We start from the raw sequence: 27536 nt of genomic DNA, 5'->3' as shown, positions 1-27536 counted from the left end.
GTGAGAAAGTTGTATATAAACAAGAAATGTCTTTGTTTTACATATTAGATTAAGAAGTTATTTACATATATATAAGTAGCTACATCATTGTTCAAAGTAAAGCAAAAATGCCACAGTTTAAAAAGGCTGCTAAGGATATATGTTTTTCTTAACTAAAGTCCACAGTAAAGTAGATTTCATTTGTTCCTCAAATGAAAAATGTAATATTTTGTGGACTTGGAATAGATTTTCCCACCTGTGGAAATCTACAGTTTCTTCTATAAAAAACAGGGTTTTGTATGAAAATTCAGTAAATTTCAAAGAAATTCTATTGGAAATCCACCAACATATTGGAAGCTTGTTTGAAAGCTCTGATACTTTAATGACATTTTTTTTTTTCTTTTAGGAAGCAATAGACACATTTAATGCTCCCAACAGCAGTAAATTCATTTTCATGCTGAGTACCAGAGCTGGAGGTCTTGGAATTAATTTGGCAACTGCTGATGTGGTTATTCTCTATGATTCAGATTGGAACCCTCAAGTAGATCTGCAAGCCATGGTGAGTTAACTCCCTAATACATGTTTGTTTGTTAAAGTTGTCATTGTTCTATTTTGTATAAATGTTTCCTGAATTTGTGTTTTTGTTATTTTTCTTTACTTTTTGTATTTAATACCAGTAAACTAAGAAAGAGAATGAAAAGGGCAGGAACAGAATTGTGGATGAAACTGTAGATTTGTCTCTGTAAATATCTGCCTTAATTATTTTCATAATTGAATAAGATTACTTCTGTCAAAATACTGTATCAATATTGTTTATCCATAGCATTATTCTTAACTTTGTTTTTCCAGATGATAGCAGTAAATGAATAACAGAGGGCTGTTTCCATAATAATAGCAATGAATTAAAAGCATGCAGCTTTATATTCCTCCCTTTTGGGAAGCTTATGCTTTTGCAACCCACTTTGTTTCTGCATAAGTGTAAAATTTGGTGGTGATGCCAGAGTTAAAAAACCAAACTTAACTTTGGGTTAAACATACTAAAATCTTCTCTGAGTGCTGAATATCAAAAAATGAAGTCTAATTTGTTTGATGTGGAATAAAAATCACATGATCTTTCTTGCATGATTGGGGGGAGTGGGGTGGTTTGTATTTTTTTTTATGTGCTTAAACACATCAAATATTTACTGTGAATAACTTACCCTTTTGATATGCATACTGACTACCAATAGCAGACTGACTTCCTGGAAACTGAGTGTGATTTGTGAGTAGGATTTTCAGGAAGAAATGAATATTATGCAGGAAGGTAAAAGATCTAACATCTCATGTTTAAAGGACAGTCAGAAAATCCTGGTACCAACAGCCTGAAGGCCAGTTATTTAACTTTTTTTATTTAAGAGGGCAAAATAATGTTTTTATTCATGTTTTCCAGAGAGAATACACACAAGTTTGTAACAGATAAGTATAGTATGTTAGTTGTATAACCTTATTTGCTGTGTATTGTACCTGTACTATGTGAGGTGCATATGATGCTTTAATGTAGCTAGCTTGGGACAACTACAGTATTGAAGCTGTGGCTGTGTGGACTTTGCCCATGGAATAATATGCTCAAACCAGGGATGCCAAAGTTTCAATACTGATATCAAGTGAGAGAATTAGTTTGAAAGCAGTGCAGATGTGTGTATATGTATGTACTGTTGTGTGTCCACTTCCCAGTTGCAGTCTAGACAGACAGGCAGTTACCTGCATTTAAAATGAGGTAGATGCATTTATTACTGTTGAATGACCCAAACTTGAAAGGTGTAGTAGCCAGATATAAGTAAGTATTACTATACTGGCTTTATGTTTTTGTATGCTCTTGAATAAGCAAGGAACCAAGAAATACATGCTAGTTTCAGTCTGCTGTTTCTGCTATATAGCAAGCTAACTGTCTATTGCTTGTGAGTTTATGTTGCTGAACACTCATTGATTTATGTTTGTTAGGATCGTGCGCATCGTATTGGTCAAAAGAAACCAGTACGGGTGTTCCGACTAATCACTGATAATACTGTTGAAGAGAGGATTGTAGAAAGAGCTGAAATAAAACTGAGACTGGACTCTATAGTTATACAACAAGGTATCAACTGCTATATATGTTTGTCTGCAACAGAATTGTTCAGTCCCTTAAAGTATGGGTTAAATAACTGTACAAATGTACAGTATGAGAGAAAGCAGGCCATGTGTATAATAGCAGTACACTAAAACAACCTAAAAAACTATAGAAGTTACTTGTTCAGCTGACATGTTTGAAAAAATTATGTTTTCATAAATAATATGCGCATAGACTTATACTAAAACTCTAAATGAGGAAAGCAAACCACAGCTGAATAGATGTTACTGGTTTTCGTGTTATGTTAAAAAGGAGGAAAAAAAAAAAAAGATAAAAATAATATAGATGTGCTTCTTACCACATAAAAATTCACTGAATGTTAAAACTGCTTTGTGTGTCTTTGTTTAGAAGCTCTTGGAAGAATAGTTAGTCAAAAACTAAGGTTGTCAGCTAAGTTTTGAAAGTTGGTTATATTTTCAAAAGGGTGGGCTACTAAAAGGATCATGGTCAAAATTCTGATGGTTTGTGAAGAGTTGAGATGGTGTAAGTGAAATTTTGGGAAAAATATTCAGAGATTTGAGTTGAAATCAGTGAAGTGAGTGTTAAAAGTCTAATTACTTAATGTTTATTACAGAATATTTTGTCACTTTTTAATCTTGAAATAAGATTTTGATGTTAAAAGTTCAGCTAACTTTGTAAGAATAAGATCTTAAACATAAAATTTGGATTATCTGAATGTGAAACATTCTTTGTTATATCTTGATCCAAAGTTGTTGTTTTTTTATTTTCCTTGAAGTTTCCAATTTCTGTTTGTTTTCAGCTGAAGTGAAATGTAATTTTTTATGTATGGTTCTTCTATTTTTCCTTTCCTGCTCTGCCAGTGAACTAAAAAAATCCACTGTTTTCATTGTCCTGCTAGAACTCTTGTATTGTAACTTTCAACATGTTTTTGCTAATTGTAGGAAGGCTCATAGACCAACAGTCTAACAAGCTGGCAAAAGATGAAATGCTGCAGATGATTCGGCATGGAGCCACACATGTTTTTGCTTCCAAAGATAGTGAGCTTACAGAAGAAGATATAACCACTATTTTAGAAAGAGGTGAAAAGAAGGTTAGAGAATAGTTTCATGCGGAATTTGAAATGTGTCAAACATTAAATATATGTGCACAAAATAAAAATAGATTTAGATAATCAAATTTAATTTATATGACCACCTATTACTTTACTATTTGTAAATGTTTTAAAACTTATGTAAGTTCTGAAGGAGTAGAATTAGTGTGTTATAATTATTTTCAAAGTTCAGGCTGTGTGCACTGTATCTTAAGCACTGTTTATTTTGTGGCCTTTTAGAAAGATGTAAATTTTATGCCAACAATTCTAATAGACAAAAAAACTTAATGGAACTTTATTAGTGAATAGGTAGCTCTGTGGAAAAATGCACTACCATTTCAGCTCCAAAGAGTTGGGCATAAATTTCATTTAAATTTAAAAGTTAAATCATACAGTTTGTAGGGCTACATCCCAGCATAGTAAATTTAATTTAATGGAAAGTCTTGGAGTCAGATTGTTTAAAATCTCTGTTCTGAGGGGTACAGAGGGGCCCATATGTCGACCAGACCCATACCATAGAGAGGTCTGCTGCCTCCCTGGGGCTCAGGTCAGAGATATTAAAAGGAAAATCACTAGTCTGGTGCGGCCCTCTGATTACTACCCCTTATTGGTTATCCAGGCAGGTAATGATGAGGTGATAGAAAGAAGTCTTAAGTCACTCAAAAAGGACTTCAAAGCACTGGGGTAGCTAATTGAAGGCTCGGGAGCTCAGGTCATGTTTTCGTCAATCTCTCAAGTGGAAGGGAGAACCACTGATAGAGGGTGGAAAACACATCTGATTAACATGTGGCTCAGAGACTGGTGCCACCATGGGAATTTTGGGTTCTTTGACTGTGGCGAGGTTTATAAGGCACCTGGTCTGCTGGTGACAAATGAGAAAGGTGGGATGCAGCTGTCTCTGAGGGGGAAAAGGATTTTGGGGCAGGAGTTAGCAGGGCTTATTGACAGGGCTTTAAACTAGATATGAGGGGGGACGGGGAGATAACTGGGCATGTTAGGAACAAGCTTAAGGGAAGCGTGCCAAAGCTTGAAGGATGGTGGACTGGTGAGGGGTCTCCCTCTGCCACTTCATTTGAGAGAAGGGAAAGATGTTTAGGAACCGTGGAAGCATCTGAGAAGGGTCTGGTAGGGAATGGGGCCCATGCTCACAAGAGGGTGTTGGATTCATTAGCTCATCTCAAGTGCATCTATACCAATGCATGCAGTATGAGCAACAAACAGGGGGAGCTTGAAGCCATGATGCAGCATGAGAACTATGACATAGCAGCTATAACAGAAACGTGGTGGGATGCCTCACACGACTGGAGTGCTGCAATTGATGGCTACAAGCTCTTAAGGAGGGATAGGCAGGGAAGGAGAGGTGGTGGAGTGGCCCTGTATGTAAGAGAATGCTATGACAGCTCAGAAATCAAGTATAGTGATAACGGGGTTGAGAGTGTGTGGATCAGGTTAAGGGCCAATAAAGCAGATCTTGCTGTGGGAGTCTGCTGTAGACCTCCCAACCAAAGCAGTGAGGTAGATGAAGCTTTCTACAAACAGTTGGGAGAAATCTCGCGGTCACTTGCTGTTGTTCTTGTGGGGGATTTTAACCTCCCGGATATCTGCTGGGATCACAACACAGCAGAGAAGGAACAATCCAGGAGGTTCCTGGAATGTATGGAGAATAACTTCCTCACACAGCTGGTGAGTGAACCGACCAGGGAAGGTGCCCTCCTGGACCCGCTGCTTGTGAACAGGGAAGAGATTGTGGGGGAGGTAAAGGTTGGAGGCCATCTAGGGTGCAGTGTTCATGAGATGATTGAATTTTTGATCCTTCGAGAAACAAAGAGAGGGGTTAGTAAAACTGCCACGTTAGACTTCTGGAGGGCTAACTTTGACCTGTTCAAGAGACTGATTAACAAAATCCCTTGGGAGGCTGCCTTGAAGGAAATGGGAGACCAGGAAGGCTGGACATACTTCAAGAGCATGGTCTTAAAGGCACAGGAGCAGGCTCTTCCCATGTGCCGAAAAACAAGCAGGAGGGGAAGGAGACCGGCCTGGCTAAACAGGGACCTTTGGCTGGATCTCAAGAACAAAAGGAGAACCTATCGCCTTTGGAAGAGGGGCCAGGTCTCTCATGAAGACTGTAAAGATGTAGTGAAGTTATGCAGGGAGAACATTAGGGGAGCCAAAGTGCAGCTAGAGTTCAACCTGGCTGCAGCTGTTGAGGATAACAAAAAATGTTTCTGTAAATTCATTAACAGCAAAAGGAGGATTAGAGAAAATCTCCCTCCTTTACTGGATGCAGAGGGAAACATGGTAACTAAGGATGAGGAAAAGGCTGAGGTGCTCAACACCTACTTTGCCTCAGTCTTTAGCAGTGGAACTGGCTGTTCCCTGGACACCCAGCCTCATGAGCTGGGAGATGGGGAGGGGAAGCAGACTGAGGTCAGCACAGCTGAAGAGGAGGTGGTCAGAGACCCACTACACCACTTGGATGCACACAAGTCTGTGGGACCGGATGGGTTACACCCAAGGGTGCTGAGGGAGTTGGCAGATGTGCTCGCCAAGCCGCTGTCCATGATTTACCTGAAGTCATGGCTAACTGGGGAGGTCCCATTGGACTGGAGGGTGGCAAATGTGACACCCATCTCCAAGAAAGGCAGGAAGGATGATCCAGGAAACTATAGATCTGTCAGTCTGACCTCGGTGCCAGGGAACGTCATGGATCAGGTCATCTTAGATGCCATTAAAAGTCATATAATGGACAACCAGGGGATCAGGCCTAGTCAGCATGGGTTTATGAAAGGCAGGTCCTGCCTGACAAACCTGATCTCCTTCTACAACAGGGCGACCCGCTTATTGGATGAGGGAAAGGCTGTGGATGTTGTTTACCTTGACTTTAGTAAGGCCTTTGACACCGTTTCCCACAGCATTCTCCTGGCGAAACTGGCTGCTCACAGCTTGGATGGGCACACGCTTCAATGGGTAAAAAACTGGCTGGATGGCCGGGCCCAAAGAGTGGTGGTGAACAGAGTGAAATCCAGTTGGCGGCCGGTCACGAGTGGTGTCCCCCAGGGCTCGGTTTTGGGGCCACTCCTATTTAATATCTTTATTGATGGTCTAGATGAGGGGGTCGAGTGCACCCTCAGTAAGTTTGCAGACGACATCAAGTTGGGTGGGAGTGTTGATCTGCTCGAGGGTAGGGAGGCTCTGCAGAGAGACCTGGACAGGCTGGAGCGATGGGCTAAGGCCAACTGTACAAGTTTCAGTAAGGCCAAATGCCGGGTGCTGCACTTGGGCCACAACAACCCCCAGCAGCGCTACAGGCTTGGGGAGGAGTGGCTGGAGAGCTGCCAGTCAGAGAGGGACCTGGGGGGGTTGATTGACAGCCGGCTGAACAGGAGCCAGCAGTGTGCCCAGGTGGCCAAGAAGGCCAATGGCATCCTGGCTTGCATCAGAATTAGCGTGGCCAGCAGGGACAGGGAAGGGATCTTACCCCTGTACTCGGCACTGGTGAGGCCGCACCTCGATTACTGGGTTCAGTTTTGGGCCCCTCACTACAAAAAGGACATTGAATGACTCAAGCGTGTCCAGAGAAGGGCAACGAAGCTGGTGCAGGGTCTGGAGCACATGTCGTACGAGGAGCGGCTGAGGGAACTGGGGGGGTTTAGTCTGGAGAAGAGGAGGCTGAGGGGAGACCTCATGGCCCTCTACAACTACCTGAAAGGAGGGTACAGAGAGCTGGGGATGAGTCTCTTTAACCAAGTAACAAGCAATAGGACAAGAGGGAATGGCCTCAAGTTGCACCAGGGAAGGTTTAGACTAGATATTAGGAAGCATTTCTTTACAGAACGGGTTGTTGGGCGTTGGAATGGGCTGCCCAGGGAGGTGGTGGAGTCCCCATCCCTGGAGGTGTTTAAGAGTAGGGTCGACATAGCGCTGAGGGATCTGGTGTAGTTGGGAACTATCAGTGTTAGGTCAATGGTTGGACTGGATGATCTTCAAGGTCTTTTCCAACCTAGACGATTCTGTGATTCCGTGAAAATTGAAAAGCATTATTTGCGTCTCTACTTACAAGAAAAATGTAAGTAAAAATTTAAAGCAGAAAAAGACATTGAGAATGTTTTAATAATGATGAAAGCATTTTTTTTTCAGGAAAATTAAAACAGTTTGAGTGAGCCTAAAAGTATCTTCCTGTATTTTTAGACAGCTGAAATGAATGAACGATTGCAGAAAATGGGGGAGAGCTCCTTACGAAATTTCACTATGGACACAGAGATGAGTTTATACAATTTTGAAGGTGAAGATTATAGAGAAAAACAAAAGGTAATTTTTCTTAAAGTCTTTAAGACTTTAGTTTAGAGGTGCAAGCGTAAAGACCATACTAGAAATGTTATGGTTATAAAGGTTATGTCAAAGAACTAAGGAGCTATTGAAAAATTCACTTAGCTCTGCAGAAGCATCAATATTCTGAATTTTTGTTAAATTAGTTTTCAGCCCCACTATTTTTCTTCACAATAAAATCTGATAATATTGGTCAAATTTTATCCTTTCTGAAGCAAAAATACTATGTTGCATCCCACTATACTGCTGCAGCCAGTATTATTTTACTGCGGCATAACCCAGAGGAAAAAACAGGCCTGATAATGATTTTATATGTGAAACTTGGACTTAAGTCTTTTTTGCAGTGAAGGTTTTAGTCACAAGTGTTAATGTGAATTGTTTGTACAACAATTTACCTAATTGTAGAAGGATCATCCAAACAAAGAGGTATTACTCAGGGTCCCACAATGTTACCTCTACATCTCTGTTTTGTTTGGGACGTACAGTCAAGATATTCTTAAGGTCTTATCTGGAATCAGATATGAAATCCTGTTTGTTAACTACAGAATGCCCTTCTAACCCAGGTTTCCTATCAATTTTGAATAAACAATTCTTTTTTCATGTTGATAATTTCCTTACAAGAAGCCAGCTAAATACAGCATAGTCTTGAAATTTGCTTTAGTACCTTCAAGTAATCTAGTTAAGATTCATTTGCTGCTAATGGATTTTTTTTGCCAATGTTGTAGCCTCTGTAGAAGTTATTCGTTGTGATATTTAGAGGAGAAGCAATTAATTCATATCACAAGATATTATAGAATTCAGAGCCCAATCCCCAGTCCTTCCATTGTGTTTTGGTAGATGGAATCCTAACCTTACTCAGGTGTCTGAAGTAAGTAGAATACTATAAATGAATCTGTCTATGCCACTGCACTGCCTTACTTGTGTATTGTCTTCCAGGTGTTTAAATATGTGTTATAATCAGCTATAATTTCTAGTTTATTTTTGAGCTCTGTTGTAGTATCCAAATTGTTGAGCACTATCATTAGTTTTGACATGCAAAAATACATTCTTGTTTTGCAGTGCACATTGAGTCATTATTTTTGTGACTTTAGGAAAGCATAGTTACTTTAATATCCTTTTATTCTATTTTATGTGTAGTTGAGCATGATGGAATGGATAGAGCCTCCAAAACGAGAACGCAAAGCTAATTATGCAGTTGATGCTTATTTCAGAGAGGCCCTACGTGTTAGTGAACCAAAAGTCCCAAAGGTAAGAAGTTGCTAAGTATGGAAGGTTTTTTATGTTGTTCTACTCTTTTCTCCCACATTTCATCCCCTGCTCTCACCCTATGCTGCTAATAAAATGATTGGATTTGCAAAGTGATAGGTTGCCACTGCTGCTGAATTATGTCAGTTTAATTGCACAGAAATCAAGCTTGAATGATGTAAATGTATCTGTGTGTGTTTGAAGGCTCCACGACCTCCAAAACAACCAAATATTCAGGATTTCCAGTTTTTCCCACCACGGTTATTTGAACTTCTGGAAAAAGAAATTCTGTATTATCGTAAGACGATAGGATATAAGGTAATGCACTTTTTTTCTCTTCAAATTAGTGAAATGTATTTGTATTTCTCTTTGTCAAGGTTGCAGTAAATCTGCAGTAGCTAAATGAAGTAAATGAGACACCAACTAGAAAATATATCGTTCTGGACTTATTTTTTGCAAAGTGCTTCTCATTGTGAAGGAAATGGCTTAAAACCTCTATTCTCCTGTTTCTGTTCTGCTGTGGAACAGAAAAAAAAATCTGTAATTCCTTCATTAAAAATTTCATATCAGTGTAGCTTTTTGTTTTGTGGTGGGTTCCTAACAATAAAATAGAGTAGAAAAAAAAAGACGGTTTTGATGCTTCATATACTTCTCCTCAGAAACAAGTGTGATATGTGGTCTAAGGTGAGAAAATAATGTTTGCCTAATATAAGATCACTTTCCAGGGTATGATTTTTTTCGTTATAGCTTTTGTATATCTTGTGCAGAAAGTAAGGTAATACTGAAGTTGACTTTCTGTTGATATCAAGGTAAGTAAAGTGACATCAATTTTTCCTTGCATTTTGCTGGGATATAAAACATGTAAAGATGTGGAAAAGTCTGAGTGTATTACTATTACAAGAAGAAAACCAAACAACAGACTTATCTTTTTTTTTTTTTTCCTACTATGCCTTAGCTGAATCTCTCCCTCTTTTCTGCTGTTGTTACTAGACAAGCAGGGAACACAGATTCTGTTTTGATGTTCATTTTCATTACTTGTGCCAGTATTGGCTGAGTAAATCAAATGGATCCCCTACTTCCAGACATGTAACTTACTTTAAAAAGGCCCATGTTTCATGGCAGGTTGCAGCAAGAAGAAATCACATATAAAATGTGTTGGAGAGCATAAACTTGTCATACAAAGCAATGGATAGGAAATTGGTGTTGTGAAAGAGTAGAACTAATATTAGCAAAATATATTTTTAAGAAAAAGCAGAAGGTGTCTTAAAATCTAGTTTGAAGCCAAAAGAATTTTATGTGGATGGCAGGACAGAATTAAGGTAAGAATTAAAGGAGGTATAATTAGCTTAGGGAAAGAAATTATTCAATTAATGCTCAACAAATAAGGATGAGAGAATTGCTAATGTTGACAATATACATGTAAAGAGAGAGGCGTTTCAGTCCTGTTAACGAAATCTGTCAGACTGGATAGGACGAACATCTATACTTGTTATCTTACAAACTTAGTGTGACTGTTTACTGATGGTGAAAGTGATAAATACGATTTTGTTCTGCTTTGAAATGGAAGTATAACTTTCAATCTGAAGAGAGTTTATTATTAAAACTGAAGACTGCCATAAACAATATCAGAAGTTATCAAATATGTAGAGACCAAGCTTTATGTATCAGTCTTAAACCACCAAAGCCAAGAAGGTTGCTTAGTCAGATGTTAAAAACAGCTCTTAACTTCCTTTGTGTTTTGCTGCAGAAATATGTAAGATCGACAAAATCTTTACTGGATACTGGTTTCTGACTTGGTTGCAGTTGTGTGGTATAGAATTGCAACACACAGTTTAAAGGTCACAAATATTAAATTGGTGTCAATGTGGAAAGGGATGGATAAAATGTTGCTGAGCCTTGTTTACATAATGTTGTCTGTCTGGTCCTTGCTTTGGCAGCGTGCATAGCTTTATAGTAAACCTGGCAGAACTTAGTATTTCACTGTAGTTACAAAACATTATAAACTGTTGGATGTAAGAGAGCAGGTCCTTAGCTAATGAAAAGTGCCCCTGAAATCAGTGAACTGTGACAGTTGACACTAGGTGAGGCTCTGCCTCTCGGTATCTCTAAGTCATTGTGTGTAGAAGTGGTGGGTACAGGGCATAACAAAATTATAACATACATTTGACAAAATCTAATTTTAGGGTTTAAGTAATAAGATTTGAATCTAGGTAAAACACATTTGGTAACTCATACAGATTAGTGCTTTAATACAGAATACAGAATCGTCTAGGTTGGAAAAGACCTTGAAGATCATCCAGTCCAACCATTGACCTAACACTGATAGTTCCCAACTACACCAGATCCCTCAGCGCTATGTCGACCCTACTCTTAAACACCTCCAGGGATGGGGACTCCACCACCTCCCTGGGCAGCCCATTCCAACGCCCAACAACCCGTTCTGTAAAGAAATGCTTCCTAATATCTAGTCTAAACCTTCCCTGGTGCAACTTGAGGCCATTCCCTCTTGTCCTATTGCTTGTTACTTGGTTAAAGAGACTCATCCCCAGCTCTCTGTACCCTCCTTTCAGGTAGTTGTAGAGGGCCATGAGGTCTCCCCTCAGCCTCCTCTTCTCCAGACTAAACCCCCCCAGTTCCCTCAGCCGCTCCTCGTACGACATGTGCTCCAGACCCTGCACCAGCTTCGTTGCCCTTCTCTGGACACGCTTGAGTCATTCAATGTCCTTTTTGTAGTGAGGGGCCCAAAACTGAACCCAGTAATCGAGGTGCGGCCTCACCAGTGCCGAGTACAGGGGTAAGATCCCTTCCCTGTCCCTGCTGGCCACGCTAATTCTGATGCAAGCCAGGATGCCATTGGCCTTCTTGGCCACCTGGGCACACTGCTGGCTCCTGTTCAGCCGGCTGTCAGGCAACTCCCCCAGGTCCCTCTCTGACTGGCAGCTCTCCAGCCACTCCTCCCCAAGCCTGTAGCGCTGCTGGGGGTTGTTGTGGCCCAAGTGCAGCACCCGGCATTTGGCCTTACTGAAACTTGTACAGTTGGCCTTAGCCCATCGCTCCAGCCTGTCCAGGTCTCTCTGCAGAGCCTCCCTACCCTCGAGCAGATCAACACTCCCACCCAACTTGATGTCGTCTGCAAACTTACTGAGGGTGCACTCGACCCCCTCATCTAGATCATCAATAAAGATATTAAATAGGAGTGGCCCCAAAACCGAGCCCTGGGGGACACCACTCGTGACCGGCCGCCAACTGGATTTCACTCCGTTCACCACCACTCTTTGGGCCCGGCCATCCAGCCAGTTTTTTACCCATTGAAGCGTGTGCCCATCCAAGCTGTGAGCAGCCAGTTTCGCCAGGAGAATGCTGTGGGAAACGGTGTCAAAGGCCTTACTAAAGTCAAGGTAAACAACATCCACAGCCTTTCCCTCATCCAATAAGCGGGTCGCCCTGTTGTAGAAGGAGATCAGGTTTGTCAGGCAGGACCTGCCTTTCATAAACCCATGCTGACTAGGCCTGATCCCCTGGTTGTCCATTATATGACTTTTAATGGCATCTAAGATGACCTGATCCATGACGTTCCCTGGCACCGAGGTCAGACTGACAGATCTATAGTTTCCTGGATCATCCTTCCTGCCTTTCTTGGAGATGGGTGTCACATTTGCCACCCTCCAGTCCAATGGGACCTCCCCAGTTAGCCATGACTTCAGGTAAATCATGGACAGCGGCTTGGCGAGCACATCTGCCAACTCCCTCAGCACCCTTGGGTGTAACCCATCCGGTCCCACAGACTTGTGTGCATCCAAGTGGTGTAGTGGGTCTCTGACCACCTCCTCTTCAGCTGTGCTGACCTCAGTCTGCTTCCCCTCCCCATCTCCCAGCTCATGAGGCTGGGTGTCCAGGGAACAGCCAGTTCCACTGCTAAAGACTGAGGCAAAGTAGGTGTTGAGCACCTCAGCCTTTTCCTCATCCTTAGTTACCATGTTTCCCTCTGCATCCAGTAAAGGAGGGAGATTTTCTCTAATCCTCCTCTTGCTGTTAATGAATTTACAGAAACATTTTTTGTTATCCTCAACAGCTGCAGCCAGGTTGAACTCTAGCTGCACTTTGGCTCCCCTAATGTTCTCCCTGCATAACTTCACTACATCTTTATAGTCTTCATGAGAGACCTGGCCCCTCTTCCAAAGGCGATAGGTTCTCCTTTTGTTCTTGAGATCCAGCCAAAGGTCCCTGTTTAGCCAGGCCGGTCTCCTTCCCCTCCTGCTTGTTTTTCGGCACATGGGAAGAGCCTGCTCCTGTGCCTTTAAGACCATGCTCTTGAAGTATGTCCAGCCTTCCTGGTCTCCCATTTCCTTCAAGGCAGCCTCCCAAGGGATTTTGTTAATCAGTCTCTTGAACAGGTCAAAGTTAGCCCTCCAGAAGTCTAACGTGGCAGTTTTACTAACCCCTCTCTTTGTTTCTCGAAGGATCGAAAATTTATATTATATAATTTTAATAATATTTAATAGATGGAAAAAATATATTTTACCATTGACATGTATTCTACAGTATTTTTCACTGAAGTTTCTCAAAGTGAATAGGACCCTTTTGTTACTTATAGGTCAAGATAAACTTTGTATTAAGAGCTTGAAACAAGAAGGAACAAGCATAGATAAATGACAGTATTTGATACATCACCTTGTCTTGGAGGATATTTTCAATTTTGCAACATTTTTGTAAATGCTGATGACAATAATCTGGTAGTTATTTTAAAAATTTTTATTGTTGTTTGGTTTCTTCAGGGTAGCCAAGGTGTGGGGTGGTGTGCTTTTTGTTGTTGTTTGGGCTTGTTTTTTTTGTGTTGTGACAACAAATGCTTAGTGGGTGTGGACTACATCAGTCCTGTGAGATCTAACACCTGCTTATAAATTGTAAACCAATGTTGATAGAAAATTTTAAAGTCTCTTTAATAACATTGTTGCACCACTGGGTATTGATACTCTTGATTGTAGGTCCCCAGGAATCCTGACCTCCCAAATGCAGCTCAGGTGCAAAAAGAGGAACAAAAGAAGATAGATGAGTCTATGCCTCTGAATACTGAGGAAACTGAAGAGAAGGAAAAGCTTCTAACACAGGTGAATTAAAAACAGCTGAAGTATTTAATCATGTATTTTTTACTAGTATGGAATATAAATACTACTAGTGATAAATACGCACAGGAAGGCTACACTGATTTTGCTTGGCTTTGCTTTGAGGAGCCTTTCCTGTCCTTGAACAAGTTTGTCTTAGTAGCCTACTATTTCCTTGAATGTCTGCAACGTTTCTGAGGCAAGGACTTGTATAGTAGATACACTACCCAGCAATACATGCAGAAATGCAATCAGTGGGTTTCTTCTATATACTTCTACCTTGTATGGCTTTTTTTTATCAAAAAGGGTTTGAATCAGAGAGGACAAGCCTCTATCAACCTGTGCTATTTACACAGACGTATAAGACGTCACATCCATTAATTCTGTCACAGTTGGATTGTTAGTCATGTTGTTCTTATACTGGGACTGAATCCCTGTCAATGGCTAGTTTCCTGACTTTTTGGACTGTTATCCTGCTGAGTAGGCTTATTAAAAGCTAATTGTTAAGGAGAAAGGTGTGTCTCAAAGCAACAGAATTTTTCTGATTCAGAAAATTTTCTGTAAAAGAATCGGGCATAGTATACCTTGAGAAGAAATTTGCAAGGTCACAATTTGACTATTAATTTCACCTGTTTATAGCAGAGGAAATATTTAAGCTGGTGCCAATATGCATGTCAATACAGCTGTTAATGATTAAAAAGAAATATTTGTATTGTGTATATTAGAGTTCTTGTAAAGATGCTAATTGTGGAGTGAGCTTATTCAGCTGGAGAACTGACAGAGTTCCTTGTAAATGTATTACTGTGATGAAAGAAACTCAATGCACTACGAATTGCTATTCAGGCATGTGATTTTCTTGTTTGTTTGTTCTTGATGTTTTCTCCTTTCCCTGTCTTCAAATCATTATGTCTCATTCTGGAATGATGTTTTTGTGCATTGTGTCTCACTTAACTTGTTCAGGTTTGGATTAATTTCTTCAGTACATAAGAAATTTCCTCTTTGATTATGCTATAGAGTTGCCATTTGATTGCATCTTTTTATACTAGAGATCGTTTCTTGATATACTTATGCTTTTCATCCAACTGTTTGACTGGTTCAAGGTTTGTGAATGTCTGAGGTAGGAGCTCTTGCTTTAGATACTTGTCCTACTCTAAGATCTTGTAATGACCCTTGCGTTGGTGCACTCTGTGACTTAAGTAAAATTATAGTAACCTGTCATTGAGCTTGTTTCTTTGGAGAAATGCTGTGTAAAAAGTTTAAAATGAAGGAGGAGTAAAAAGCTCTTCCTAATGCATGTGGAGTTATGCACAAAAATAACTCTTTAGACTTTTAATGGATCAGTAATAAACCCTGGATAACACAAGTTTATGGAAATCCTGAAAGACCATTAACCACTGGAATTATGTGACGTTGCAGAGGCATTGCCAATTGGAACAAATGATACATATGTAAGACAAAACTTTGCAAAATGTGTCCCTTCTATCTAGTAATGCCTTCTTATATTTTTCTGCTTATAGGGTTTTACGAACTGGAATAAAAGAGATTTTAACCAGTTTATTAAAGCTAATGAGAAATATGGTCGTGATGATATAGACAATATTGCCCGTGAGGTGGAGGGCAAGTCACCTGAGGAGGTCATTGAGTATTCAGGTTTGTGATATTTTGAAACGTGTTTCTTAATCATGTGGTATCACCATTGTTTTTGCTACGTGTTTTTTTAAAATTACAAGATGTAGAATTTGGATGTGTATAAGAATAGTTTTTTTAAAAAAGTACATGATGGTTCTTTTCAGAAGACTTAATTCTGTTAAAAAGGTTGATTTTTGCAACATATGAATATGCCTTCAGCTGCCTTTATCCCTCATTAGTCAAAATTTAGAACTTCACATAGTTAAACTACACTGACCACATGGTGTTCTGGAATCATGAAGTTGCCTTATAGTGGCAACATGATTCTTTATGCTGTGAGTGTATATGCTATTTTAGCTAATACACTGTGTCTTTGTCTTTCATATTTACACAATGCTTTTTAATTTGTACAGAATCCTTCTGCTTTCATCCTTGGATTTAATTTTACTAAATGCCTTCATAAAATTTAACTTTGCAGTGTTCTTCCTATAGCTTAAAAAGGAAGAGCTCCACAAGAGTTCCCTTCGAAGTGTTGAATTTATTTTGGGTTGGCTAAATGATGTCACTGGAGAGAGTAGTCTCTGACCTTAGAGATAGCTAGTGAAAACTGAAATATGAATGTTTCACTGCTAGACTAGCAGCTCTAACCTCGTTCACCACTGTTATAAAAAGCTCTCCTTAATTTTTTTTCAGTTTTGCATGACTACAATTATGTTGAATGTAAACTTCATTACAGTTATTATAAACCTTTGCTTGTAGCCAACTTTCAAAGACTGAATAAAGGGTCTGTGCAAGTTTATTTCTTGGCTAGCATAGTGAAAGGGAGAGTATTAGGAAATCTTTTAAGATTTAATGGAACCACAAACTGCATTCCTTTTTTTGCTGGAGTGCCTCAACTGAGCAAAGTAGTAAGAGTAGAGGAAAAAATTTTATTTTACAAATTATGTTTTGCATTTTTAGCTGTTTTCTGGGAACGTTGTAATGAACTACAGGACATTGAGAGGATTATGGCTCAGATTGAACGAGGAGAGGCAAGAATTCAACGGAGGATCAGTATCAAGAAAGCCCTCGATGCTAAAGTAATCATTGCAGGTTTTTTGTTTTCTGCAGCTGACTTTTTCCAAATTCCTTCAGAAAAGGAATAGTTGGGGATGGAAGTTCTATCTTTTTATATACCATATATAGTATACCATGTATCAGTAATCTACTCTAACATGTAATAAATCCTGGCTGTAGTACTGTATGTTTAATAGTTCTTATTTTTGTTTTGCATTCAGATTGCAAGGTATAAAGCACCATTTCATCAGTTGCGTATTCAGTATGGAACAAACAAAGGGAAAAATTACACAGAAGAGGAAGACAGGTTTTTGATATGCATGTTACACAAGATGGGCTTTGACAAAGAAAATGTGTACGAGGAACTAAGGCAGTGTGTGCGCAATGCTCCTCAGTTCAGATTTGACTGGTTTATCAAATCTAGAACTGCAATGGTAGGTATCAGTTACATGGACTAAGTCATTATATGAAGTATCTTGTTCCTTTTTTTTAAGCACATCACATAAAACTTGGATTTGTGCCAGAATATTGGAGTCTAGGAAACAGTTGCTGAAAGGATAACTTTGGTTTTTATTCTCATTTCTAGTTTTTAATAAAATAATCTTTTCCCTTAGTACAGCAAACAACATAATACAGCTGAAACAAACAGATTAGAAAACCTGTCAAGCTGAAGTCCCATGTTACCCAAAGGGATTAATGCAGAGGTAGACTATCCTTACAAATATCCTTGTTAATTTTATTGCAAACTAAAAGTTTTACCAAACAATGTCTCTTAAAATGTGACCACTTTTCAGAATTGTTGGACAATGTCAAAGGCTGAAAACATCTGAATTTTATACTGGGAGAAAATAACAGCTTTTTTAATATTGGTACTTAATTTCTAAAAGTGTTAGAAGATTTAGTGATTCATGTAAGAATTAATCATTGAAGGAATTGGTTTAAAATGCATGTGATAATCCTTACTCACAACTACAAAGTGCAAGTGCTTAAGGTTTTTTTTTAGTTACGCTTTTCTGAAGATTTTTGTTCATACTTAGAGAATATAATACGAGTTTGATAGCATGTAGACCAGTAGTCTGAATTTTAGCTGTATTTTTTTCCTTTCTCTGTCTGAAAAGCAGAGCCATTCTTTTTTAATTTAGCCGTTAAGGGGGAAGTGATAACAGAAGCTTTGGTGGTTGCAAATAATAAGCTATGTAGATACTAACCTCAAAATATGGGACTTTTTTAATGGTAAAAAGCTGTTAGCTCTGCCCTGGAATTTTTGCTTACATCTCCCCTGATTTATTTTTTTATGAGTAAAATTTGTATGTCTGTGCACCTTATGTGAGAAACACACATGTGTGTTTTCATGTGAAGGCATTTTATGTGGTAAAAATATACTTCCCAAATTTTTTTACAATAACAGAAATAACTTCATCTTACTTGCGATGAGTGGGAGCTGGAACATTTTTTTTTGTCTGCTTGAATAAAAACCCGTATTGGTGATAGCTGATACAGAAGAGTGGAGCACACTGTCCCTTATACAGCTGTCATAGATTCTCCCCATTGTCTTGTAAGCAAATTTCTAATTAAATGCTATGCTGCAGTCATGGAACTTGTTATTTCGTGTACAAATCTGGATTTTTTTAGTAGTTTAGTGTAGTTGCAGAAACAGTGTGCATTATTGTTTACTGTCTTAATTTCCTGGCCTCAGGATTTGTTTATAAAATGTTCTTTCAGAGTTCTGGGTACTCTACCTAAGAATAAATAAAACATAAGAGAAAATATTTAAAAAGTGTATTTGAACAGGTGGGAATATTTGCTTTTCCCAGTGCTCCTTATGCAATACAATTTCTACTTGATATTTCAGCAATTAAAGTGTTTCTGGGTAGTTTAGTATTTAGCCCTTAATTAAAAAGAATTACAAGCCTTGCTAAAATGTCTGTTTGAAGAAATACTGGATTTTAAAATTATGTCCAAAAAGAGAGAAACCTCCAATACTTAGTCTGTTATGAAGTTTCTTTTAAGTTGTCTAGGGAGGAATCCATTTAAGTAAATCATAGAAATGGGTACTAGAAATTAAAAGTGTAGCTCAGCATTTAATACTAGTTGACACATAGTTAAGTCAGGGGTAGAGTTAAATACTCACTTTAAATCTTGCAGATCCTTATGTTCAGTATAATTTTCTTTCTAAAGGGGATAGGAATCATTTGCTAAAGTGTAGAAATACATTCTGTGGTGTCTAATGCTCAAATTGAGGCACTGGCAATATAGTGAATCTTTTGGCTTACGTTTTCTCTTAAAATTCTATCCATTAATATTTTTAGTTTTTCTGCTATTGCACAGTTCAAAAAGAATAGTGTGAAAATACAAAGCTGAAGTATTCTTTCACTTTCAACGTGCGTTTAATTTTCTTAAATGTTTTAAATTGTCATGATGTGTATGGTTTAGTAGTTTATAACTGCCAATTGCTGATACATTTTATTTATTCAAATATCCAGACATTTGTGGAAGTATTAATTCCTGTGGGTCCACTTTGCACTTATGAAGAAATGTGCCGGAAAGTCACGTGATAGCAAGAATAAGGAACCAAATATAAACACAAATCTTTATAAAGGGGTAAATAGTAAATTCAGTGAAAATGGATAAAATTTCTTACAATACTGAAATTCACATGTGATCTCAAAATTACCCTTTATTATATTCAAACTGATATGAAACAAGATAAAAAGGGCAGCATAATTCTGAAAAGGACTTGCCAGGCTTTCTGAGAAAACTACTAACCACTAGATGTCTCTTGAATTCCATATAAATAGCTAATTTATCTTCCATCTTCTTGTTTCTGTTTTTTCTCCTTATGAAGATTTCTCTTGGAAAACAAAAATTCTGCTTCATTTATTTATTCCAAAACCAGATGGTTTACCCGAAATGTAAGTTTTCAAAGAGACTGAGGGTGCCTAAAATTGTAATTATTTTTTAACTGGGCACAGAGGCTTAAATTTTTAAGTTGAGTTGTTATTGTTGTTTTATTTCTGTCCATGCAGGAAGAATGCAAAATATCATGGCAGTAGTGAATCATGTATCTGTTTTCTGAAGTCATAAATTATGCATATTCTCTTCTACCTTTCTGCAAACTCTACCCAGTATAAGACAAATGACTCCTATGTAAATACAGGAATATACAGGCCCGTTGACAGAGCTTAGGACTACTTTCACTCCTAGGTCAGAATCTCTGCCTTCAGTCATGCAGAAGGTGATGGTTCACTGCTCCCATCTTATTTATTGCAATGAAGGGGTGAGCAAAGTACATCTTATCTCTTTCCACCCTAAAGAGAAAAGTATCAGGGCCGCACTGAATAAAATCTCATCTCTAAAGGCCCAAGGCATTTTAAACTCTTGAGTGTATTTTTATACTAATAAAATGGAATGGATCAGTCCATATTGAAATTTCAGTAACTCGGTGCAGGATTTATGCAGATTCTTTCTGATGGTAGGTATAGAAGAAACCTGTGTGCGCGTCACATCTTACCGTGAACTGTTTCTGTGATTCTCCAGAGAAAATTGGTTTTGAGTCCCTCTTCTGTCCACAGCGTGGTGTTCTGGAGTAGTAGTCCATCTGGAAAGTCTAACCATGAACCTGTACACTTCAGTAAATGTATGTGTTTATGCAAGCATTTTTCTCTAGGAAAGAGGAGGATTTTTCTTAGTGCCTTAGGCAAATGGATCAAGGTTATTTCTCAGTCCTTTCTGATTGCTTGTCTTGAATTTAACACAAACCAGTTTCTCATATGCTAGAAAAGATCTGGCTCATAGTTATTACAGAGTGGCGTGTCATCAGTCTTTACCTACAGCTCCTAAGTCTTTGAGTGCACTGTGCAGAAATTTAAATGCTTCTGACATATTGACAACCATCTTTCTACTTCTGTCTTTTATTTTTTATCATCTCTATTCATCTATAGAGTGTAGGTTTTGGGACAGAGGTGCTCTTTTGTTCTGTGTTTGGGGATGCAGTGTATGTTGGGATGGCTTGCACTCAAGTTTTCTCAGACTTGATGCCTTTTTGTCTGAAAACTATTGCGTGGGCAGAATTTGAATGGTTTTACTAGTTGAAGCAAGTGTGTTTTACCTTCAGCAGGACCGTCACGTTCCAGGACACAAGCGTGGTGCCCTAATTTATGGTTGAACTTGTACTGGGGCGTGTGGGGTTACTTTTACATGGATGCGATAGAAATTAGTCATTATAATTCTCTGCAAAACTGCATGCATGAGACTGTAATGTTTCCAGTATGGAATTGTAAAGAAAAATGTCCTGAAGAATTTTTTTTTGTTGTGGTGAAACAAAATTCATGTGGTAGCAGAGTTCTCTGTGTCCGTTCTGAATTACATGGCTTTCACCCAAGGCTGTGGAGCACCCTTCCACATCTGTGGAAACTATAGAATTTAAGGAACGTGGTTAAGCTTTAGGGTATTAATGTCTCAAAGATGAGTCATATGTTGACTGTTTCAGAACATTCAGGATCAAGAAGGCGTTTGGGCTGCATTGTTTGCCATCACGTAACGTGATACCAGAGACTATACAGGTTACAGATGCTGAGAAAATAGAGACTAATTCCTAGGCAAAAAGGTCACCTGTTCACTTCATTGCAAATAGACAGGTTGTGAGTTAAGATTTATGCTACTCAATAATTCTAGGATAGCTTGTGGTTCATTGAATTTAATAGAGATAAGACATATTTTTCTGGCTTTTTCCCCTCAGAAGAAAGCTTCCTGCTTTGAGTTGGAAAGAAAAGCCCATGGAATCACTGTTCTCAGTGTACATAGAACACACTGAATAATTATAATAAAAACAAGTATTATTATGTATTTGATAACATCTTTTTTTTTTGAGATGGGATACAAGAAACTGTCTAAATCAACTGAGTTCTGTTAATCAAGCCAACTGTTACTAACTGCAATGCAGATACTTTTAGGGTTGTACTGGAAATATTTTTTTAAGGTATCAATGACTTTATGGCATTTAATCTTGATCACTTTCAGGTGGCTTGGAAGTCTAGATGCTAAAAGCATTTAGGGCCTGCTACCTTTTCAGTGCTGTTTGACTAAAAATACAACAGTGAGTTCATGATTTAAGACTGGATAAGATTTTTGTTAGTTTGGAGCTCGACAGTGTCTTACCACAAAAAACTAGTCTGTGTGCCACAGAAAAGTATTGCTTAAGATAGCTTTGATTTCTTTTCTCTCTGCTTTAAACATATACTTGAAAAACTCTTTTCCTAAAATCTGCCATAGTATGCTGGCAGGCTATAATTTGCTTGATCTATAACAAGGTGAAACATCAGATCAGTCTTTTGGGGTGTCAGTTTGGAAGATACAGATGATCTTGAAAACTCCATGTCAGGAAGTTGAATATTTTGGTATGCATCTCTCTGTTTATAAAGAAGGTTACACTAAGGTAAAGACAGATGAACAATAACTGAGCTAATTGTATTAGTACATGCATATTGAACACTTTTTGAAAGCTTAAGTATTTTGGAATTCAAGAATTCTGAACATATTTATGTAAATGAGAGAATTTGTGTAATTAGAGAATTTGTTTTCTGTTTTCTTAGGAGTTTCAGAGACGCTGCAATACTCTCATATCATTAATAGAAAAAGAAAATATGGAAATTGAGGAAAAAGAACGAGCTGAAAAGAAGAAAAGAGGAGCAAAAGTTACAGCAGTATGTTTAACAGCACTTACTTCTAGTGGGGCAGAATTCAATTCTATTTTCTTAGTAAATGAAAAAGATAATTGTAGCCACTGATTGTTTTAGTATAAACCATTAGTTGAGAGATTAAACTGAAATATTTGTCAATTCACAGCTCTCTTAGATTTTACGTAGGTATTCCCAATTCATAGTATTTTGGGGCTTTTTGTTTTTTTTGAGAAGAGTCTTTTGTTTAAGTAGCAGAGGAAGACTCTGTTTAAGAAAGTGTAGCACTGCCCTCTTTTTACCTACATATTTACATCATATGTTTGCTTTAATTTATTCCTCTCCTACATGGTAGTTTCTGAAAGAAGAAATGATAAGTAGTGCTGCTTTTATTTTGAAGAGTTGTCATCTTTAGAACAGAACGGTGTATAAGTTAAGGTCCTGATCTTTTAATCCAATTCATGGTATGTGTGGTACCTGTACCATTGAGACCATATAACGATTTTAAAAAGATAAAAAGGGTAGCAGAATTAAGTGTTTAAATCTGGGATTTTTGTTTGCCCTTCCATTTTATCCTACAAAGCCGCATTGAAATATATAATACATTAGGGCCACTTCTTTTTGAATAGTCATGTACTTAAATATTTATTTTTTTTGTGTAATGCCACCATTTTGTTGAATTTATAAAATAATTTTTTTCCCCTTTTTAGTCACAGAAGAGAAAAGCAGATTTGGCTGCTGAGAACTCTGGAAAAAAAGATGCTAAGAAAGTGAAGTCGTGAACCTGAAAACTGAATTCTAAATGTAAAACTGCCACTTTCTTCTCTCCAAGTATTAATTGCCAACTCGTTTGTATTCATGGTACTCTCCCCCAAATCCCATGGTTTAATTTGGCAAATTTTGTATACTTTAGAATGCCTTTCTTTACCTAGAATGTGTAGCTTTATATCTTATGCATTCCAGTATTTTTGTGTACTGTATTTTGTGAGTTTCATGTCTTCGGCAAAATTCACTCAGTCCTTGTTTTTCTGAAGCTTGTGCTGAGGTTTTAGCTTTTATATGTTTTATATGCTGCTGCTTTGAAAGAAAACCTAGATTCTATAGCTGTATTATTGTTGTTTCATATTTTAAATTTATATGGCTGTTGGAAAATAAACTGACTTCATTATTTGAAGAGAAATATACTTCACCTTTGTTTTCCCTACCCTCTCTTTCTTTTTTGCATAGTTACATTTAGAGTGAATGTTAAGGTTTGTATTATTGTGCCTTCATCATTGATCAGATTTTTTTTTCAGAGGAGTACTTAGGATCAGGAGCATGACAGAACAAAAAAATCTAATTAGACTGACATCCTTGTTTGCTGTCAGCATTAAATTGACATTTTTCTCTGACTTGGTTGGAAGGAAAGCCAGCAAATACTTTTTTTTTTTCCTTCTTTATCGCTGATTTCTGCTGGGCTTTGTACCTGCTTAAACACAGGGTGAGGTGTTTTTCAGAATGACCTCTAGATGAAAACATTTCTCTGCCTAATAAACTGAAGTAGTCAACTAACAGTTTCTTTTTTAAGTAACAAACAAAGTAATTCATCTTCTGGTTGGTAGGCTGCTCAGCAATGCTGCCTTGTGCTAAAAGATCTTTGTTGCTCTAATTATCTCTGCTAACTTTATGCTTTTACCTTTGATTCAACATGTCAGTCAGAAGCAATGGGGATACATTATGGAGTGCTCCTTTGTAGTATTTCTATTTTAATGAAGGGATGAAAGTGTTGGATGTATGATTTTTTTGACTTTGCAAGAATGGCCTTTTTTAAGCAGGTTCATAGTTTCTGCTCACCTTGGAGTCTCTGCCTTTCCCAGATCAGTAGAACAGTGACTATGACATCTAATGTTTTGCTTTAATCTTCTGTCTCTGATCTGGTGTTTAGTATGGACCTTGCTACAGTGAGACATGCCCTCATAATGTCAAGTCTAGATTAATGCAGTGTGCTTTACATGGTACTTCCCTTAAAAACTATGTGTAAATTTCTTCTAGTGCAGTTTGCTTCCTTCTGTGGTTTGAGGTGTTTTGAGATGAAAAAAACCTCTTTAAACTCTTTGCATTTCATGCTTTGCATTGGGTACCTTCTTCTGTATTTGTAAAATTCAGGACTTTATAAAGTTCTTGAGTCTTAAGACAGAGTTCTGCCCATATTCTTTTATGTCATTTAAAATATATTGGAATGTCTGAAGTTTTCTGGGATTAATCTCTGTAAGCCTGATGAGTAATTTCCAGCCTTTATTGATAGCCTGTGCTTAAGGTTTGGGGCAAAATGGCTGTAATGACTTGGTGGAGCATTTTGAAAGATTAGTAATTTGATTTTGTATTTTGGAATGGAGCTTTTGTTTGGGGACCAAGTTATTAATTATTTCACTGGGATTTTATTTGTAAGACTTGTGTAAAAAAGGGTATTCATCCGTTGAGAGTCATCTGATGAATTGAGAGCTACATACAATAATGATAGGGCACAACTTTCAAACAGAAGGTTAGTGATGGGTGTCAGTGCATGCTTTTAAATGAGTATGCAACCCAGATGGGATAGGTTTGCTCAGAGAAGGATGTCTTTTCAAATAATATTTTTGGTATTAGAGTAGTTGACATCCTGCTTTATCCTTGGGAGAAGGACATCCCATGTAATTATGGGCTGGAAAAAGGCCGTGCAGCTACATACATATATAATCACAAATCCCTGAAGCATTGCTATTAATAGAGAGAGGAAGATGCCTTATTTACATTTGCTTTTTGGCTCCAGTGTCACTCAGTAAGTTTATGGCCTGAAATTCTTAAAACAAGTAAAAGGAGGAAGGAAATAAAGGTTGGAAGAGCCAGTTGAATTGTTACTGATTTACATGCCTAGGTCTAGACCTTATTCCATTGCTCCTATTTAGCATCAGGTAAATATTTTAATGTTTTAAGTCTTGAAATAAGTGTATTCTGGTTTTGTTTATTGTAGATTAGCTTTGTTTGACTTGCATGTTTTTGTGTATCCAGTTTCTCTGTGTTGCAAAGTGTATGAAAGTCTTAAAATGGTAATATCTCAACTTCTTTTATGCAGATTTCTTGGTTTGAGTTACCACTTGAGTTAATGTTCACTTTTCTCCTCCTTCAATAACATGATATACTAGCTATATAGCAAAAGATCATGCAATTGTTCTTCCAGATATTATCCTCTTGATCAGACAGCTTCTCTGAAGAATGATAGATGCTCCCAGGAGCTACCTGTTATCTCTTACAGTCTGTAGTTCCTAGTTAAACTGAATGTGCTGTTGAACAACAGTCCTTGAGAGCACTTGTGTACTATGTACTAGTTCCTCAGCTTATTGAGTCTTCCCATCCATCATGTCCCACAGCGATAACTAAAGAAAATTGCTAACAGCTGCTGGTCAGGATTAAAGCAAAATGGATCTTTCTTTTCCTTTTTCGTTCTTCTAGTTGCAGATATACACACAGTATGTGCCTAGCAGTATCTAAATGATATGCCACTGTGACTCAAAATTAGATGGACTGAAATAAAGGAATCTTCCTTCTTTTAACTATTTTCTTAGGCAAGGAATACTGTTTGTAAGACACTTCTAAGCACTGAATGTGATGTGATACAAAACTTCTGAGATGTCTGGGCCTTTAGGCAATTTCATTGCAAATTACATGATATAAAATTTTGAAAATAATTTATTGTTTCCTTTTGAGTAGACAACTAAAATTTGATTGTGTTAGCATTAGGCTCGAAGAAAGAAAAACTAGTCATCTAGCACCTTTCACGCATCAGGCAGTGCATGTAACATCCTGGGAGAGGTCACAACAGTTGTGTTGTTTTTCTTTTCATATATTCATCACTTTCAAACTATCAGTCCTTTTATTTTTGAGTTATGTTAGTGATGACAACAAAAAAAGTCACACAGCGGACCATCTTCATTATATTTAATTTCAATTTATTATAATGACATAGAGAAGGAATGAGGCTTTCTGCCTGCTGGTAATATTAGACCTTCTTTAGATACTCTTTGCACAAGTTAGCATTACCTTACTAAAATATTAAGTAAGCATTTTTTTTCTTGTAGATTAGCAATGCTTGTTTGATTTAATGCTAATGCTGATTATGGTTTAAAAGAAAAAAATCCCCCTTTCACTCTTTGAGATCATAAGCAAGGGGTTCAGTATATGGAAATTAATCAGAAACTTCCTAAACGCCTGCAGTTCTGCTGTGCACTGCTAGGATACAGGTGTTCTCTGTGCATGCCTCTTCCCCAGGTTCAGTGGAGGGATTAAGTACTTCCAGTGATCACAAATTAATGCCAAAGTTAAAAAATATGGGTCTTACAGGTTGAAAAAGCATATGGAATCCTGCAGTCAACAGCAGTTTACGTGAATGTAAAATAACATGGTTGGTGCGGACATTGGCACTTGTGATGTTGGAAGGGATTGTTCTGATCTGGTTGAGACAGCTTGACAGTTGTTAAATTTTACTTAAGTTTACTTAAGTTTATCTAGTCCATGTACTTAGCTTCAAGCATGTATGTAAATGCTTTGATGGGTCACAGTTACAATGTTTGATACGTTCTTTTTCTGAAAGCGTTAAAGTTGAACTTGGTTTGCATAATTTGAAATGTAATGTACTCTTTAATTGCATTTGCATGATATCCATCATTTCATAAGAGCCTTAATAGGAGTAATATTTGCTGCCTCAAAGGTATGTCTACATTGTGTTGTTGAAAGATAACTTCTGAGCTTTTTCAAATAGAGATTTGTTTCTTAAGTTGTACATATATGAAAATAAAAAAATAATACGAACCTGTTGTCTTCTGGTAATTATACTTCTGGTGCAGGTGGGCCCATGCATTTGGGAAAAATAGTTTGATTCATTTCTGTGCTCCTGTACCTCTCAACTTTCAGGCTGTGGTAGCTGAATGTAAGGGGTGTGTGTGTGGCTGTTCCACATGTGCTTTCAAACTTTCTAATTTTCTGTAATCTGAAACAAAATAGTAGTAGTGCCTGTATTTTTGTGACAGCCTTGCCTGTGTTGTCTCTAGTACTGTATGATATAATGCGTGTGGATCCTGTATTACAGAATCACAGAATCGTCTAGGTTGGAAAAGACCTTGAAGATCATCCAGTCCAACCGTTAAAATTGACAGTTCCCAACTACACCAGATCCCTCAGCGCTATGTCGACCCTACTCTTAAACACCTCCAGGGATGGGGACTCCACCACCTCCCTGGGCAGCCCATTCCAACGCCCAACAACCCGTTCTGTAAAGAAATGCTTCCTAATATCTAGTCTAAACCTTCCCTGGT

At 38.0% G+C, this 27536-nt stretch overlaps 1 protein-coding gene across 9 annotated transcripts in view; it reads left to right on the top strand.

Annotated features, from left to right (window-relative positions):
• The window catches only part of SMARCA1 (SNF2 related chromatin remodeling ATPase 1), a 44916-nt gene extending 17883 nt beyond the window's left edge, over positions 1–27033 (top strand). For 3 of the 9 annotated variants that reach the window (XM_074835268.1, XM_074835267.1, XM_074835274.1), the window contains exons 13-24: positions 386–538; positions 1960–2092; positions 3028–3176; positions 7365–7484; positions 8640–8750; positions 8952–9065; positions 13733–13855; positions 15367–15499; positions 16439–16557; positions 16756–16968; positions 22126–22236; positions 22920–27033. In XM_074835268.1, coding sequence (XP_074691369.1) covers positions 386–538; positions 1960–2092; positions 3028–3176; positions 7365–7484; positions 8640–8750; positions 8952–9065; positions 13733–13855; positions 15367–15499; positions 16439–16557; positions 16756–16968; positions 22126–22236; positions 22920–22991 — 1551 coding nt within the window. In that variant the 3' untranslated portion in view covers positions 22992–27033. Of the gene's footprint in view, positions 1–385; positions 539–1959; positions 2093–3027; positions 3177–7364; positions 7485–8639; positions 8751–8951; positions 9066–13732; positions 13856–15366; positions 15500–16438; positions 16558–16755; positions 16969–17148; positions 17239–17942; positions 18175–19379; positions 19447–20071; positions 20089–22125; positions 22237–22919 lie in introns of those variants that run through there. The other 6 variants (XM_074835269.1, XM_074835271.1, XM_074835270.1 and 3 more) reach the window with 6 other exon arrangements.
• Positions 27034–27536: the final 503 nt, after the last annotated feature.

Source organism: Strix aluco, chromosome 10 (genome assembly GCF_031877795.1).
Source record: "Strix aluco isolate bStrAlu1 chromosome 10, bStrAlu1.hap1, whole genome shotgun sequence".
Taxonomy (NCBI): Eukaryota; Metazoa; Chordata; class Aves; order Strigiformes; family Strigidae; genus Strix; species Strix aluco.
This window is presented reverse-complemented; position numbering and strand designations above follow the sequence as displayed.